Raw genomic sequence first — 17,625 nt, 5'->3', positions numbered from 1 at the left:
CTTTTTTTTAATGTTTTCCTAAATAGTTTTTTGATTTCGTTATAGATGTTATTCCAGTATGTCTTTATTGCATCACAAGTCCACCACATGTGGAAATAGGATCCTGACTCTTTTTTACATCTCCAGCATGTTGGATTCCTCCCTTTGTACATTTTAGCTAACTTTTGTGGGGAGAGGTGCCACCTATAAAACATTTTCATGTTATGTTCACTTAGGGTGTAGCACGCCGTAAATTTTATATCCCTCATCCAGAGTTGTTCCCACTGCTCCATGGTGATATTATGCCCACAATCCTGTGCCCACTTAATCATTACAGTTTTGGTTAGCTCTTCTTTGGTTTCCCACTCTAACAAATAGTCATATAATCCTGCTATATATTTTTTCTTCTTTGTTAATAATTCCTTTTCAAACCTTGATGTTTCTGTGGATAACCCATTTTTTATGTCTATATTTAGTTTTTGACGTAGCTGAAAATATTGCAGCCAGTCAGTTAATAATCCTTTTATGTCTTCATATTTCTTTAATTTTATCTCTCCATTTTCGATATCTATGACTGCTCTGTATGTGGGCCAGCTCCCTTCCATATTTCTTCTTTTAACTGCAAAAGCCTCGGTTGGGCAAGTCCAAAGTGGGACTTTGGGCTCCAGTATTCCTTTGTGTTTGTTCCAGATGTTGTACAGTGATCTAACAATGTGGTCTAAGGATCCTCTGTGGGATTTTATTTTACCATATAGCAGATAAGCGTGCCATCCAAATCTTGAATTGTGGCCCTCTAAATCCAACATTTCTTTATCCTGTAGTGTGATCCATTCTCTCATCCATAGTAACCCCGCCACTGTATGATACAGTTCTAAATCAGGGAGGGCGAAACCTCCTCTCTCCTTCCTGTCAATCAGTAGCTGATGTTTGATCCTCGGTTTTTTTCCGTTCCAGACAAATCTAGAAATATCTTTTTTCCAGTCTTTAAAGCAGTTTTTGCCCCCTAATATGGGCATTGTCTGGAACAGGAACATCATCTTTGAAAGGATGTTCATTTTCACAACCGAGATCCGGCCCCACAGGGATAGATGGAGCTTATTCCAGATTTCCATATTTTTTCTAATTTCTTTCCAGACCTTATTGTAGTTGTCCTCGATCAAATTTAGATTATTGTTCAAGATCCAAATTCCTAGATACTTTACCTTCTTTTTTATTTCCAATTTTGTTTCATTCCGAAGTTTATCTTTTTCTTCTTTGGTTAAATTTTTGGTTAACAATTTGGTCTTGGAAAAATTTATTTTAAGCCCCATCGATCCGCCGAATTTTTTGATTATGTCTAAGGCTACTGGTACTCCAATTTCTGGCTCTTGAGTGGTTATAATTAGGTCATCTGCGTAGGCTCTGACCTTATATGTATTTTTCCCCAGTTTGATTCCTTTTACTTTCTCCTCATTTCTAATATGGTGGAGAAGTGGTTCTAACGCCAGAATGAATAATAACGGCGAGAGATGGCATCCTTGCCTTGTTCCTTTATTTATTGTAATTCTGTCTGTTAGGTTACCATTTATTAAGAGCCTAGCTGTCTGTCGTTCATATCTAGCCTTTTCATACAGCCCAAAAACTTAGCCAAGCACCCTGCAGCCTTGCTTCCAACCATTAAATAAAACTCAGAACTACGTAGAAGGTGCAATAAGAAGCTTATGTTTCCCCGAACAGAAACAAGTAATCCCATCAGTGCTTTACTCACTTTTGTGGCAGAAACTTGGCGCTTTGGTCTACTTTTTTCATAAGTCTCCCTGTTTTACAAATTATTTTCACAGTACGCAGGTCATTTCTGTAGACATGACCAGCTTTTATCAAACAAACAGGTAGGGGGGCAAGTTACTTACTGCTAAATCGCTATAAATGTGATCGCCGAAATACAAGACTTTGGAACCTCTCCAGCCAGTCAGCTTTAGAAACTCATATAAGTTGCCCTACGAGAGAAGGAAGGAAAGACAAAGTTATGGGTCATAAACAGAACCTGCCGACTGTCATGCTGGGCAGCTTGCCCTCTCCGAGGAAGAGTAAAATCTTTGCTTTTCACATGAAAAGCAGATGCTAATATTGTCAAGGAGAAACACACAGGTGGCCTGATACTGAGTTAGATAGAGCAATGGTCTGAATCTGTATTATTTAGAATGACTGGCAGCAGTTTTCTGAGCCTTCCTTGGAAGATGCCAGGGATGGAACCTGGAATGCTCTATATGCAAAGCAAGCATCTTCCCACCAGGCTATGGTCCTTTCCCTAGAATAAAATGCATTTTTGCTCTCACATAGCAGCCCCGTGACAAGCTAGGAGGTTTATGCTCTCAACCGTTGCCTATGCTGAATACCGTCTTGCTCACCTCTTTCTAAATAAATTACCAAAATCTACAGGGGAAAAATGGCTGCCCACTAGGGAACTCCCTAGAGGGGTCAGTCCCCACAGGGCTGATGATCAGCTGATACAGACAATGAGCATGCACGCGCGCGCACACACACACACACACACACACACACACTTTTCAATGCTGCTGACTACGGTTGCTCTGGATTTTGTGTATGTTCACCATGATTGTCAGGAAGGTCCAGTTTGAATGGGAAAAGGTGAGGGGTATAAATATTTAAACAAACAAAAACATACCTGTTTGTATATCTGGCCTTTCTGCAGTTGATGGATTTTGTCCCATAGCAAAACACCTCTCTCATTCACCTTACGGAAAGGTCTATTTAAAAAACGAGAGAGGGAGTGCACAAAGATCAATGACCCAATAGTACTACTGCCATCACCACTCAATTGAAACAGATACGACCAGAATATTAGAAGAAGAAATTAGAAGATACTCCTGCAGAGTATCCCTGCCGCCGCCCTGCCCCCCCCCAAAAAAACCAGCTTCAGAAGAGTAGGAATAGTCTTCATTCAGTAAATCCTGTTGAGGCACAACAACTTACATTTGGATGATCCTGGAAGTCCCTTCCAGTTGTAAATATTGATCATCACTGAGGGAACTGGGTGACCAACCCTTTTGGTAAAAACCAGCAGTAGCCCTGGTGAAGGACTTCAGAAAGCCTCTTCACTGAAACCCTGGCTGCTCACCATAGATCTTTAAGTCACACAGTGTGACCATAGTAAATTATAAAGCAGCCTAATTTGCAAAGAGGTCAGCTCTTAATCAGATGCCATCAGCTTTTATTACCTGAGTCTTTAAGATAAACTCTCAACCCTTTTTGGATATTAACCACCCATTACATTTACCTGGCCTCCTGCATCAGCACAGTTCTGTTTGTTTGTTTGTTTGTTTGTTTTTAACTTCTTCTTCAACCAGAAGTCCAAAGCATGAGATTAATGCACATTCTAGTGCAACTTTTCTCAAATGGTGGGACAGTAACCAGCCATGGACCTCCATTCACTTTCAGGTGGGCCTCAGTGCTACAGCCCACCAGGGGCCTTCTCACTTGCTTACCCTGCCCCTTGGCCCTTCCATGGCCTTTTGGTTTGACCAATGTCATCAACCACTGCTCCTTGCCATGCATATTGTGTAGGAACATGCAGGAGATGGTTAGAGGCTCACAAGGTTGGAAGGTGAGGGAGGATAAAGACAGGAAAACATGATGGGTGGACATAGGGACTGGCTGAGTGTGAGAAAGAGAAAGGGGGGAGCGGGGAAGAGGCAAAAGTGGTGGTCTGAGAGGAAAAGGAGAAGAAGTGTCCAAGATCACTTTTGCATCCTCTGTCGCCTTTGCTTCACACATGCATGTACACTCATATCCCCACTCCACCAGAGTTCCTGTCAAGCCAGAAAGGCTCTCTTGGCTAATTCTACAGTGATGCCCACCTGCTCTGCCTCAGAACCACAAATCTGGCCTCAGGCAGCAGGAACTGAAGAGCCAGCTATGTGTCTGCAGGGGTGGAAGGGGAAAGAAAGGGCTCCCTCCACTGAGGGGAAAGAACAAGCAAAGGTATTAGGAAACCGTGAGAAAGAGGTTAAATGGTTAATGGTTTTAATCATCATCATCATCATCATCATAACTGAGGAACACTGGGGTGAGGGATTTGTTAAATAAGTGAATGTAAAAGGAGAGGATGCACTCACCTTCTCTTGTCATTGAAAAAGTTTGGCTTGTCAGCCTGGACAATGACAACATCGAAAAGTTCCCTCCAGTCTTTCCCAACAATGTACTTCATGCCTCTGTCCCTGAAAAGAGCAAACCAACTTTTACTGACACAAATATTACGAGCCTGTTGTTGTTGTTGTTGTTGTTTTTAAGCAACTACCGGCACCCATTGTTTTAGATAAACACTTTTGGTTTTGTACTTATGAAGAAATCCACCTACACGAAACTGCTAGGGCTGTTTGTGACAAGGAACATCTTCTTGCCTTGATCCGCAAGCTTTGCAAGCACTGCACGCGTTTGCTCAGCATAACAAATGTATTTCTCTACAGAGAGAAAGGGGTGGGGAGAGAAGGGGGAGAAAGACACAAGTTACAGAACCCCAGATTATATTATGTATATATCAAAGGAATGCCTTCAAGCTTGTGTAAATTCTAAGCCTACTCATGTTCAAGCCGTCTGAGAAATGCAATGTAAAAAGATTCGCAATGTAAAGAGCAACAAGAATCCACAGGGTAAATTGGGGATGTGGAACCTTTGGCCATACACACATGCCCCATATGAACTCAGACATAAGGATAGAAACCTATCTTTGGAAGGTGCCCCCATTTCACACAGAAGGCAACATGATTTGTGTCTCTACTCCTGTGAATGTCCTGTTCTGTTCTGTTTAAAATAAAATAAAAAGGCAAAGGTTAAAATTCTTAAGAAGAGAAAATGCAGCTTGAGCTAATCATCTGGAATCCATGCCCTGTAATTTGAATGCACTTCCCACAATCCCAGAGTAGTGTATATGCTGTGGCCAACGGTTGCTGGAAAATGTTGTTCACATCAAAGTGTTTCTGGGGACCCGCCGAAAGTTCCAAGGATTTGACCTGGCATAAAAAACTACTTCTAAGAAAAAGCCTTCACTCAAACCCTAAGCTCCTAAATTTGTGAAGAGGTGTTATCCCTGGAAACCAAAGGTTTATAGTTACACCAGACTGTAAATCCAGACTCCCAAACACCCTGGCATTTTGAAGCCTTTAAAAGGCACATAACATTTCTGAATTGTCTAAACATTTTTAGGAACGCCTCGTGCACCAAGACTTTAAAACTCTAAAGCATCTAAAAGAATATTCCTCATTAAATAAATCTAGCTACCGTGCAAGGTTTGCCACATTTGCATCTCGAGAGTTAGCAATTTGTTCCAGTTCCTGCCTACATCATGAGGAAAATACAGAGTCTTGCAGAAATCAAGTGCGACTCACGACTCTGGGTGCAAGAGGTCTTACGGCCAGCATGCTCTGGAGAAACAGCACAATCTAGCTTGCTTAGAACAGCAGTAGGCATAGAATCCCTACAAAATTTTACTGAACCCTATTTCTCTTAGATTTGGAGAAGGAAGAGGCAGAAAATGACAGAAGTAGCAAAAAGCTGGTGCAAGGGCAAGTTGTGTATCCTTATTCTATACTTCCAATTCAAAATCTCAGTGCAATATTCAAAGTGGCAACATCTGTACTTTAACCCCATTTTCTTGTCTCTCAAGAAACCTGTTCTCTGGTGGCTTACAGGATCTGTAAAATAAATAAATAAAAGACAACCGCAGCCAGAGTTTCACATCTCTTGCTGGGGAGCACCTTCGAGGAAAGATGCACGAGTCCTTCAGAAACTTGCACTTTTCCTCGTGAGGCAGGTGTAAATTACTAAAAGGCAAGCTCTGCAGCAAAAGTGTGAAAAGATGTTGTACAAGTGACTGAAATGACTTTTTTGAGGCTTTCTGGAACATCCAGGCAAGCTCTTAGAAGCCACACACCATTACGATGCCCACATCCTTGCACATACAGCCACCTTGCCTCACTGAAGTTATGGTGCCCACAACACCTGTTGCAGTTCATGCCCAGATAAAGGGAGTTGCCATTACCCCTGACTAATACAGGAATGAGCAATGTGTGTTTGGGAGGAGATGTCCTTACGTGATGGATGTGGAACCTGTAGCCCTCCAGATGTTGCTGGACCTCCCTGACATTAAGCCATGTTGGCCAGAGCTGATGGAACTTGCGTCCCAACAACACCTGGAGGGGACCAATGGCTTTGCCACCGCTGCCCTACATTACTTCAACAATTCACACCGCACCATGTGTGTGCAAAAGCACGAAGGACACCATCTGTTAGAACAAAGAACTGTAAAACATTAACAGTAAGAGGAAAACAAGTTGTTCCTTCATAAAAGCTCTCTTAACACTTACCAATATCTGCTTCAATTGCACTGTACATTATTCCTTTGATGTGGACATCTCTGATCGAGTCCTGTCAAGGAAATGTAATGTAAATGCACAGTGAGACCTTTCTCCGAATTTAAATTTATTCAATTGAAAATGGAATATTAGTGAGTGGGACACCTTCCCCCCCCAACTTAGAGCACAGCCTTTAATAAGTATTTTGGCTGGCTGCTAGACTACCAAAAGCAGGTGTCAGGAAGTGCAATATATCCAGACACTAGGAATGGGGGTAGAAGGAAAAACAAGACTAAGGAAATATTTTTTTTATTGAATTTATATACCGCCCTATACCCTATATACTGCCCTATATCTCAGGACAGTTCACAGAATAAAATCAAAATACACAAACTACATAATCAAAATAAAAACAACAATCCAGTAGCGCCCCCCCCAAAAAAACCCACTTGATATAGGATCCCACTCGAACATTTCCTCAAATAGTAAAGCTACACACTTTGACACTGGTGTCATCAGGTAGAACTCCTAATTTTGTCTAAGACAAGCCAAATTTTGCATAAAAGGGAAGCTGGATTATGTAGTATACAGCAAACTGTATAAATTGCGCAATTTATTTAATTCCATTTATGAATCGCTTCTCGTAAAATATCTCAGAGTAATTTCACAACAGCATATAGCTGTATAGCTGGCTCTCTCTCCAGAATCACTCTCCTAATCACATGGAGCAGTCAAGGCATGGAATGTGGGGGTGCTGGGGGGACTCTGGCCATTGATACTTAGAAATCCTACTCGCTACCTTTCCACCACTCCTCAGTTTTTAAGATTTCAGGTGTTTCCAACAGGAAAAAGAAAAGTTGAATTTTGCACTTCAATCCACACTTTTTTAAAAAGTAGCTTCTCATACATATTGGGCAATATCTAAAGTTAGACCCATATAAGCCTGTTTTTTTTTCAATGAGTCTACGCTGAGTATGACCTTATTGTCAATTAGATCCAATAGCCAGAAGAACATTTATAGAAGACTATAAATTGTTCTGTGGACCGTATAGTTTAGCATAGTGTGCAGTCCTTATTATAATGAATTTACTGTTTCGGAACTGAAGGAATGTGGTAGTTGGCAAAGAAGGAAATCGGCATTTGCATCTGGCAGCATGAGGAAATATTCTCAAACAGAAGTGCAAAAGTCACACGGGTGACTGTTAAAAGGGGACAAACTCAATACCTTTACATCTTTGTAGAGATGAACTGGCTCGTAGTCTATATTGTTTTTCAGAAAATACTCATTCACACAACACAGGAGTGTCATTTCAGGCAAGGAGAAGATATCCATGAACTGCTTCATGGCATTACCTTGTGAACTCTGCAAACAAGCAAACATGTCATAAACCAGTTTGGTAAAGCTTTAGTTTATGCTACTTGCATTAAGTCTACAGGAAACAGACATGACAAGCCTGCCTCTTAGCTTGGAATGAGTCACATGAGAACATCAGAGAATGGTTTTGCAACACGCAACATGTGCGTTTTAAGTGTCTTGTGAAAACAGGTTCTGTGCTAGAAAATAAACAATTCTTATACAATTTCAGCTTCATGACAAAACACTGGTGAGGATACAATAACATATCCTTTTTCACATCAGTTTATAGACAGAACACCATCCGGCACTACCGGTACATTAGCAAACAAAATCCTTATACATACATGGAATCTAGATATCCACAAGCATTTAAGTTTAGTACAAAAATAAACTTTGGAAGTCTTGAAATGCATGGCAATTTTTAGAATTTCTAGGCCAGTCAGAATATTATCTCCACTACCATTTAGTTATTGCCCCATTAGCTTGATGATACTCCACTGAACTACCCTCTAAAGATGTAGCCAGAAAAAAATGGAAGGGGGGGGGAAGGTGTCCTAATCACCGGTTACCTACCCACGACATAGTGAGTGGTGAGCCCTAAACAAAAACAAAACAAAACAAGCTATCCTAAATTGGCTACATTTCAAGTAATCTTCTATGTTTCTATTTTACATTGGCATTCCCACGAACCATCTATATGTTAAGGAGGATGTAATAAGATTGTATTTCGAAAGCACCATCCAATTTGATAAGCAACACATTTCAGAATGAGCATTCAACTACATGCACTTCCTTGCGATGCAACGGGTTTTAAAAAATATTGTTTCTCCACTCTCGATTTCTGCGTGAACAATAATAAAAAGCAGCAGCCATCTCTCAATAAAGAAAAATGCTAGTTCGAAAGAGGCAGGCCACTCTTTCCATCGGCTTCCATAACTTCATGACCCAAGTTATGAACTCTTGGCTGACAAGAAACAATCTGTTAGTTATAATAAAGTTACTGAGGCATCATTATATATGCCATGGTAATAAGAACACGTAATTCTATTATGCCATCATATGGAATTTTTAGTTAAGAGATGTAGTGGCTTGTACTTTTACCTTCCCATAGAAGTCGCTCATTTGTTCCAAGGGGACATGGGACCCATCGTACATGGCAATGACTTCCTCATCCGGGACGACACTCAAACCTCTGGAAACAGCAAGAATAGCTTTAGTGCCAAAGCCAACCAGGTTTCATATGGCAGTACAGTGGTACCTTGGTTTATGAACTTAATCTGTTCCGGAAATCCGTTCTTAAACCAAGGTGTGCTTTCCCATAGCAGCAGGGGACTCAATTTACAAATGGAACACACTCAACAGGAAGTGGAACATGTTCTGCTTCCAAGGCAAAGTTCACAAACCAAAACACCTACTTCTGGGTTTGCAGCGTTCTTAATCCAAGTTGTTCATAAACTAAGCTGTTCTTAAACCAAGGTACCACTGTATCGATATTCTAAAACCCACATCTTCTCTAGTCTCACGTAAGCAATGGGTCAGCCTTAACTATTATGAATACTTCTTCCCTTATTTGATGTCACAGATTCTACAAGGAACACCATGCACTGCCAACTGAGACAGACCGACAGTCTTCTTAAGTCAACGAAGGAAGCCAAGTTTTACCACACTGACACATTGTGGATCTTAGGCTCTCATTTCTTTCCTAAAAGTTAATTAGACTCTAATTATTTAAGGCCCTAAGGGTAAAGTTAAAAGAAGGCATAGCCCCCCTCTTTTAAACATTACATGAAGCACAGATTAGAAGATGGTATTTAAAAAAAAGATTATAGCCAATTCATTTCTAATCTTAACGCGGCTCAGCCTCAATGACTTTCAAAGTACAGCAGAAGTGCGTGTTACAATCAAAGGCTGCCATGTTTCAAGCAAAGCAGGTACTATCTGTGCAGCTTTTTCCAGATGAGTTCAGTTAGAAAGGATGGGTTTCAATTAGAATCACAATGGACAAAATGAACTTTCCCAAGAATATTGCAACCTGCAGGATGCAAAGCAAAGGGTGATTACACACACACACTCCTCTGCATTCTGTTTTAATGATTCCTTATATTCAAATCCTTGCTAGAGAAGATGAGTCATTAGCAGAAGCCTAAATACCATGCAATCCTGCAGTCTTCTAGCACCATTTGGCAGCTGAAAGCAAGGACATTAGTCAGCAGCAGGTGGTTGGCCAACCCTCCCCAGACCACACAAGCTAAAGAACAGACTATTTCACTCAACCATTTCTTCAAGCAGAGAACACCACAACACGGGAGCTCATTTCATCCTATATAGTAGGGACGTCCAACCCCACCAAGAGACTGAAATCTACTCAGGGGTTTCAGGTCAAAGTTGCTGAGTTTTTTTAGGGAGGAAAGTCAAAGTTGTTGACCTTTTTGGGGTTCAGGTCTATAAGGGGGAAAGGAAAATGTCACTCGGGAAACAATCAGCCTCACAGCGAAAACTCCGCCTTCCATTCTTGCGATCATGCACGACTGTAGGATGGGGTGAGGGGGCGGGGCTGGATGCTCTTTTTTCTCCCGCAAAGGAAAAAGAGCCCGTGATCAACCACGATCGACTGAAACCTCCTGGGGATTGACCAGTTGATTGCAGTCGACTGGTTGGACATCCCTGCTATACAGTATAGTACAGTGGTACCTAGGTTTATGAACACAATTGGTTCTGGAAGTCTGTTCATGAACTGAAGCGTTCATAAACTGAAGCAAACTTTCCCATTGAAAGTAATGGAAAGTGGATTAATCCATTCCAGACGGGTCCGCGGAGTACTCAACCTGAAGCATACTTAACCCGAAGCATGGGTGTAATTGGTTCCGAAAGTCTGTTCATAAACTGAAGCGTTCATAAACTGAAGCGAACTTTCCCATTGAAAGTAATGGAAAGTGAATTAATCCGTTCCAGATGGGTCCGCGGAGTTCATAAACCGAAAATTCGTAAACCGAGGTGTTCATAAACCGAGGTTCCACTGTAATAGCGAACTCATTCTTCACGAGACAATTCTTAAGTAGCCAAAACAACATTAATGAGGCATATGAGGGAGATCTCAGCCAGATTGTGGGGACCCCAAATATTTGCAGAAATAATCATTTTTAAAAGAATGTGAAGGGAGTTTGGTCCACAAAACAGCGCAATGAGGACTGAGCACAGTATGCTCCCTGGCCATGAATCTCTGAATGGATTGAGGGAAATAGGATGGAGTATCCTGAAAGCTGTCACGATTGGCTGGCTGGCTAAACAGAAGCACCACCTGCTGCAATGTCCCGCTTGCTGTATCGGAATGTTTAGACTTTTGAATGTTTAGAGTCCCCTGGAAAAAACAACAACCTCAAAGCAACATTTTGCTGTGAACTATGCAGGTTAAGACTTACCTGTACACTGTTCCCAACTGAATATAATGAAAAGCATCAATCTTCATCAATAACGCCTTTTAAAAAAAGAGAAAGGTTTTACGTGAAACCTATCAAGTCTTCACAGCAGTATTTTGATGAAGTTACAGGCAAATACAGTTGTCCATGATTACTACAAGATTTAGAGTTATATTAGAACTTAAGAAGAATCCTGCTGGATCTGGCTGAAGGCTCATCAAGTTCAGAACTCTGTTCTAACAATGACTAGCCCACAAGCAGAAACAGAGCACATTTCCCAATGAATGAGCATCTCCAGTTAAATATCCCAAACAAAGGTTTTATTAGGAGAGCAACAAAGTGGGACCTACATAGATGTGCATTGTGCAAGATATAGCCACTGTGGCCAAAACTTCGTTTACTTCCAGCTGAGTCCAAAAGGGGCGTCGCACAAGCTAGAGAGAAGCAGGACTCAAGTTTCCCCAATAATACAATATCTGATAACATTTGATCAAGCGCTAGGGAATACATCTCACAGAACAATGATATCAAAGAATAATGTATACCTACCCGATGTACATCATAATGAAGACCTCTTATTGCAAAATTTGGATCGTAGTCATACTTCCGGATTTCTGCAGGATACTAGCAGGATAAGGGAGGGGGGGAAACTATATTACCACAACCTATTTAAACAATGTGATCTATCATGGCCAATGGAAGGTTCAACACTGATAAGGGCAAACAGTGTGACTATGTGTTCAGAAAACAGCTTCTGTCCTCAGCCTGGCTACCTCTTCAATTTCTAGCTTTGTTTCCCTACAACTGAAAATCGTACATGTTAATTAAAAGCAACACTTCTATATATTCTGCATAATTTAATACAAAAGGTTTTCTCTTTGAGCAGCACATGAACCCCGCAAATATCTTTTCCACACTTTTTTCAAAACACTACAACAGTGACAGAACTCTCAGGGAAATTGATCTGCTTAATATTTTTATTTTGCTAGGGAAGTTTAATTTACAGTATTCAAGCATTTCTCATGTATTTGGAGAGGTGTGTGCGTGTCATTTTACCCGAATGTACTTCTTAGTCAGGATCATCTGTTGCCAAATTATAGTCTCCAACTGAAAGCAACCATGGCATTTTTACAGAAAACTATTGGCTTAAACTAACACCTACCCACAACAGGAGGCAATGATATTGCCCTCAGAAATTTGAAAGCAAGAGATGTAGGAAGTAGCATGTCTAACATGCTTCATTTACATCAAGTAAAACTTTGGCCCTCCAGGTATGCTGAACTGCAACTTCCATCATACCTGGGCACGCTTGCTGAGGCTGACAGGAGCTGTAGTTCAACAACATCTGGAGGACCAAAGTTTCCCCACACTTGATTTAAATAATATTGTAAAACGTTCTTTATTGCAAGAGTGGAAGCTCAGGTTAAGTTCATAGAAAAGTTCATTATGAATTCAGACTTGCCTTCCTCACACCTTTTCACTCAGATCCACTATCACCCACGCTGAAATGTTCTACTTAACTTTCCTCTAGTCATTAAGACTGGGGTGCAAACAGAATGGCATCCAACCCTTTTGCTCAGAGTTCACCCTTCAGAATTTAGGAAATTTGAACTTCCCATTACACTGCAACATAGCAACCTTTATTTCAATCCTTCTCTGCAGCTGAAAAGTCTCCTAGTCCTCAGGTTTATGATCCAAAGGATGCAACACAAAAGGAAAATGGGATGCGATGGGATGGGAAGGGAAGGGAAGAGAAAGGAAAGGAAAGGAAAGGAAAGAGGAAGGAATCATACTCAGGAAACAGTTCAGAGAGAAGAAAAACCAAAAGCAGCTGGTCTCTTAGCAGAGCAAATGGAATGTCCAAGCTTCTTTTCTCTCCCCCTGCCCTGCACCTGATGAAATAGGGGAAACTCTTTGTTCCAGGTGTGAGAAACCATAGGCCTTGGGGGGGTTCTATGTCCTAAAATGGAGTGCACACAGATATTCCAGGTGGTAGTCAACTAGGTTTTACTCAACCTGCTGCAATTAATGGGCCTAACTTTGTCATGTTCATTCATTTCAATTGATCAACTCCACGTAAAACGTAGTTGAATACCACCCTTCATGTTCGAGAATAGGACTAGCTTTGTTCTACACCTGAACGAAACATTGCCACCAATATTTTGCAGAATCGCAACACTGTATACCATAGATATAGATATATAGTGATCAAATTTCTTAGTTACTTCTGCAGGGATATTTATAGATGTATATATTTAGCCAATGACCTTTGGACTGAAATGCAGAATTGGAAGTGTCACTCTAACGTATTCATTTGGGAGCTCAATTCAGACAGTGGAAAGGAATACTCCAGATGCAGCAGCACAGAGAGGGTTAAGCATGGGCATTTCTTCCAGCGCAATAAAGCAACTTTGACTCAGAGGGCGTTATAAACAGCAGGGCTTCTACCTTCAAAGATAATTTTGTGCTTTGTCGCAAAAAGTATGTTAATTGAGATAGTGTTAAAAACCAATTTCCTCGTCTCATCTTCATTCAATAATATCTTCTAGTCAGGCAAAAACCCTCAAGGAGGCATAACCAGCAAGGAGTGCAGTTCAAGAGGGTGTACGGACTGGGGAGAGTCCTGAGGGCCAGATACAATGAGTCATTTGGCCCCGGAGACTTAGGTTCCCCACTCCTGAAGCAGAGGATTACACACATGAACTGATACTGAGAAAGCTAAGTAGAGATCTTATTCCTACCTATGTATACATAATTCAGTAGTGCTGAAATTCAAGGGAGTTGTATTACCAAACATTTCGGACTGAGTTGCGAGGTTTGCATGAAGACTCTATTTTAGCTGTAGATGGATATCGTTTTAATTGCAATAGCAACCAACTAGTATCCAAGCCTGTTCATGAAATATATGCATTTCAGAAATGGGCAACCTGATTTACAACTGGATCTTGTGCCCACGGGCAAACCATTAACAGGCGAGGTTTGGAAGCAAACCACACACGTAACTCACAAAGTGGGGGTTGCCGACAGCAGCTTCAACAACAAGCACCCTTGCCTGCACTCGGGGGTTCCTGATGGGGAGTGCCACCTTGCAGCCAATCACAGCAGGGTTCACTCTCAGCAAGCCCTACTTGCAAAGAAGCAATTACAACCAAGAGTTCACTTTAAACTTCTGGTGATCTTCCTTTGTAGTCATGTTCTTCCCTGGCCCACACCTGGGTGAGGGATAGCTCAGTTGGTAGAGCATGAGACCCTTAATCGCAAGGTGGTGTGTTTGAGCCCCAAAAGATTCTTGTACTGCAGGGGGTTGGACTAGATGACCCTCGTGGTCCCTTCCAACTCTACAATTCTATTATTTTAAGTCAATCCACACTGACAAATAAGCACTAGGAAAGGAAGACAGAAGAAGATCAAGCCCCTGGGGTAACATTCCTGCACACTACTTTTACAGGTATTCATACTGCATGCATTTAAACATGTACTTCCACCCACCCCCGAAATATCTTACCCGGTGTTCATTTATCAAAAGATCCCGAGCAGCATTGAAGATCAAAGTGTGCAAATGCTTGGAATAGAAGACAAGTGTGTAGTCATAATCAAAGCCATAGATTTCTATGTCCGATAGACTCATTTCATTGTTTGAAAAGATAGCATCTGGATTCAGCAAGTTACTCATAATGGAAGGAACCAGGTCTGTGGTAAGAGAGAGACAAACACAGAGAGATTTTCTAGATTTTTCAGAAATAAGACGTCACAGCAAAATGACAACAAAAATGTAATCCGAAAAGGGAGGGATCTTGCAAGATACACACATTACTGCAATAGTCTTCATTAACAATGCACTTAATAAAATAAAATAAAAATTATTATTATTATTATTTATTTATATCCCGCCCATCTGGCTGGTTTCCCCAACCACTCTGGGCATCTCCTATCTGAATATTATAAACATGATACAGCACTAAACATTAAAAAGTCCCTAAATAGGGCTGCCTTCAGATGTCTTATAAAAGTCTGGTAGTTGTTTTTCTATTTGACATCTGGTGGGAGGGCATTCCACAGGCCAGGCACCACTACCAAGAAGGCCCTCTGCCTGGTTCCCTGTAACCTCACTTCTCGCAGTGAGGGAACTGCCAGAACGCCCTCGGCACTGGACCTCAGTGTTTGGGCGGAATGGTGGGGGTGGAGACGCACCTTCAGATATACAGGGCCAACACTTTGAATTGTGCTTGGAAACGCACTGGGAGCCAATGAGACCGGTGTTATATGGTCTCAGCAGCCACTCCCAGTCACCAGTTTAGCTGCTGCATTCTGGATTAATTGCAGTTTCCCAGTCACCTTCAAAGGTAGTCCCACCTAGAGCGCATTGCAGTAGTCCAAGTGGGAGATAACTAGAGCATGTACCACTCTGGTGAGACAGTCCACGGGCAGGTAGGGTCTCAGCCTGCGTACCAGATAGAGCTGGTAGGCAGCTGCCCTGGACAGCTAAGAGTCCAAAATGACTCCCAGGCTGCACACCTGGTCCTTCAGGGGCACAGTTACCCCATTCAGGACCAGGGCGTCCTCCACACCAGCCCACCCCCTGTCCCCCAAGAACAGTACTTCTGTCTTGTCAGGATTCAACCTCAATCTGTTAGTCGCCATCCATCCTCTAATTGCCTCCAGACACTCACACAGGACCTTCACTGCCCTCACTGGTTCTAATTTAAAAGAGAGGTAGAGCTGGGTATCATCTGCATATTGATGAACACCCAGCTCAAAAGGATAAGGCAATGGACTTGCAGTCCATAAACCATGTATTTCAAAAGGGGCATCATCCAGGGACTGCTACAGAACCAGTCATATGTGAATTAGAGGCACACTACACCGCACACAGCCGCGGATCAGGGCTCCCACAGACCCTAAAAGAATGCAGTAAGATGGCAATTCTTACAGATAACCAAAGCTGTCTTAGAGGAACTTCACAAAGTATTCCCTTTATGCTAACCCATTGGATATTTTCACTTACCTGTATGTTTCCTTTCCTACCTCTCATCCTCATTTTTGTTCAATTGCTTTTTAAAAAGAAAAATCCCCTCGTACTAACTCTGAGGATAACAAAGGCAGCACTTCATCACTCACTTACCTGAGAGTAAATCCATTGAACTCATCTATATTTATCTATTTCTTAGCCCTCTGCCCTTCACAAAGAAATCCCAGGATGGGTTTACATCACAATAAAGCTGTAAATACAATACAGATAGTGAACAGAGCAGCAGTTAATGAATTTAGGCTTGCGGTCCATTCTACTTTCAGAATAATGTAAACTGGTATTTATTAGTAAGATACAAAGTTTATATATGCTTGCTTGTTATATAAACACCAAAAATTGTTTAGAAAAGAATCTATGGTAGCTTTGAATCAATTAACGCAACAGAAAATATTCTGATCCAATCTCAGACACAAGCCAGAGAGGTTCAATGAAACTGAATTTCAGTTAAAAGGACCCTCCTACTATCACCTAGAACTGGGATAGGGAACAGTGTCACCCTTAAGATGTTGTTGGAATAAAACTCACATAGCTAATGGACTGACATGATGGGAGTTGATATATTTTTTATTAAAAATAAATGCATCCAGAGGGCTACTCATCCCCCATCCCTGAGTTAGAATCATCGCAATGTGGGACTTTTAAAAAGGAAAGCAAAAAATGTTGCAGTCATTTCCCCTTTGCTCTCTTCCACTGCATTTCCCACTCTGCCCTCCCAGGTTTTCTTCCATTCTCCCTCTAATCACTCAGCATCCTGTGGCTTCTGAGTCCACCAAGTCCTCCCTGATCTGTTTTTGGGGTGCCCGCCTCTCTGAGTCCCCCCCCAAAAAACCCGTATTTTGTACTTCTGCAAACGTTTGCCATTGATCCTCACTCAAGAGGCAGAATTTGCTATTTGTGCATAGGGTAGTTAATATTTGCAGAATGCCTTCCAAATGCTTTGGCATGCAATCCTTACAACAATGCAAAATCAGAATTGTTATCTCCTCCATTGCAAAAAAAAAGGGGGGGGAATGAGGTTGAGAAAGAAAGGCTTGCCTAAGACAACCTTGCATGTCCATGGAAAATGTTGAGTTTTAATAGGATGCTTTCTGGTTTATTGCTCAGTCTTAACCGCTATGTCAGCCCTTAAATCCTTTTCTTCAAACTGTTTGAGAGAGACTAGCAACGATCTAGGTCAAACAAAATAATTGCTTGGAAATCCTTACCTAATTAGGCAGATGGGAGAATATATTTTAAAGTAGCACCCCAAACCTGGAACTGCATGACGCAATCGGCAATAAAAAAAAATGCATACCAGAAAAGCAGCGTTTTGAAACAACCATAACTTCGCCCAGGAACATTATGCATCTACCTCACTTAGACAAAGCAAGAACAATTTGTGTACTTCTGGCTGCAAATAAAGCACAGAGCCACGACAGAAGGCTCCACTAATCTTAAAAGCTGTAACCAAACTGCAGCCAGCCTGAAAATCCTGCTTAGACAATCTGCGTGAAA

At 41.6% G+C, this 17,625-nt stretch overlaps 1 protein-coding gene across 3 annotated transcripts in view; it reads right to left on the bottom strand.

Moving 5' to 3' along the window:
• Positions 1 to 17,625, bottom strand: part of NT5DC3 (5'-nucleotidase domain containing 3) — a 43,788-nt gene that overhangs the window by 16,026 nt on the left and 10,137 nt on the right. For all 3 annotated transcript variants that reach the window (XM_035127551.2, XM_060279902.1, XM_035127550.2), the window contains exons 2-11: positions 14,608 to 14,792; positions 11,652 to 11,726; positions 11,106 to 11,161; positions 8,788 to 8,878; positions 7,555 to 7,692; positions 6,342 to 6,402; positions 4,337 to 4,439; positions 4,095 to 4,196; positions 2,645 to 2,726; positions 1,869 to 1,955 (exon numbers count right to left, since the gene is read on the bottom strand). In XM_035127551.2, coding sequence (XP_034983442.1) covers positions 1,869 to 1,955; positions 2,645 to 2,726; positions 4,095 to 4,196; positions 4,337 to 4,439; positions 6,342 to 6,402; positions 7,555 to 7,692; positions 8,788 to 8,878; positions 11,106 to 11,161; positions 11,652 to 11,726; positions 14,608 to 14,792 — 980 coding nt within the window. The remainder of the gene's footprint in view (positions 1 to 1,868; positions 1,956 to 2,644; positions 2,727 to 4,094; positions 4,197 to 4,336; positions 4,440 to 6,341; positions 6,403 to 7,554; positions 7,693 to 8,787; positions 8,879 to 11,105; positions 11,162 to 11,651; positions 11,727 to 14,607; positions 14,793 to 17,625) is intronic.

The sequence above is a fragment of the Zootoca vivipara genome, chromosome 10 (genome assembly GCF_963506605.1).
Source record: "Zootoca vivipara chromosome 10, rZooViv1.1, whole genome shotgun sequence".
Lineage (NCBI taxonomy): Eukaryota > Metazoa > Chordata > Lepidosauria > Squamata > Lacertidae > Zootoca > Zootoca vivipara.
The sequence above is the reverse complement of the archived record's forward strand: the minus strand, read 5'-3'. Positions and strand labels throughout refer to the sequence as shown.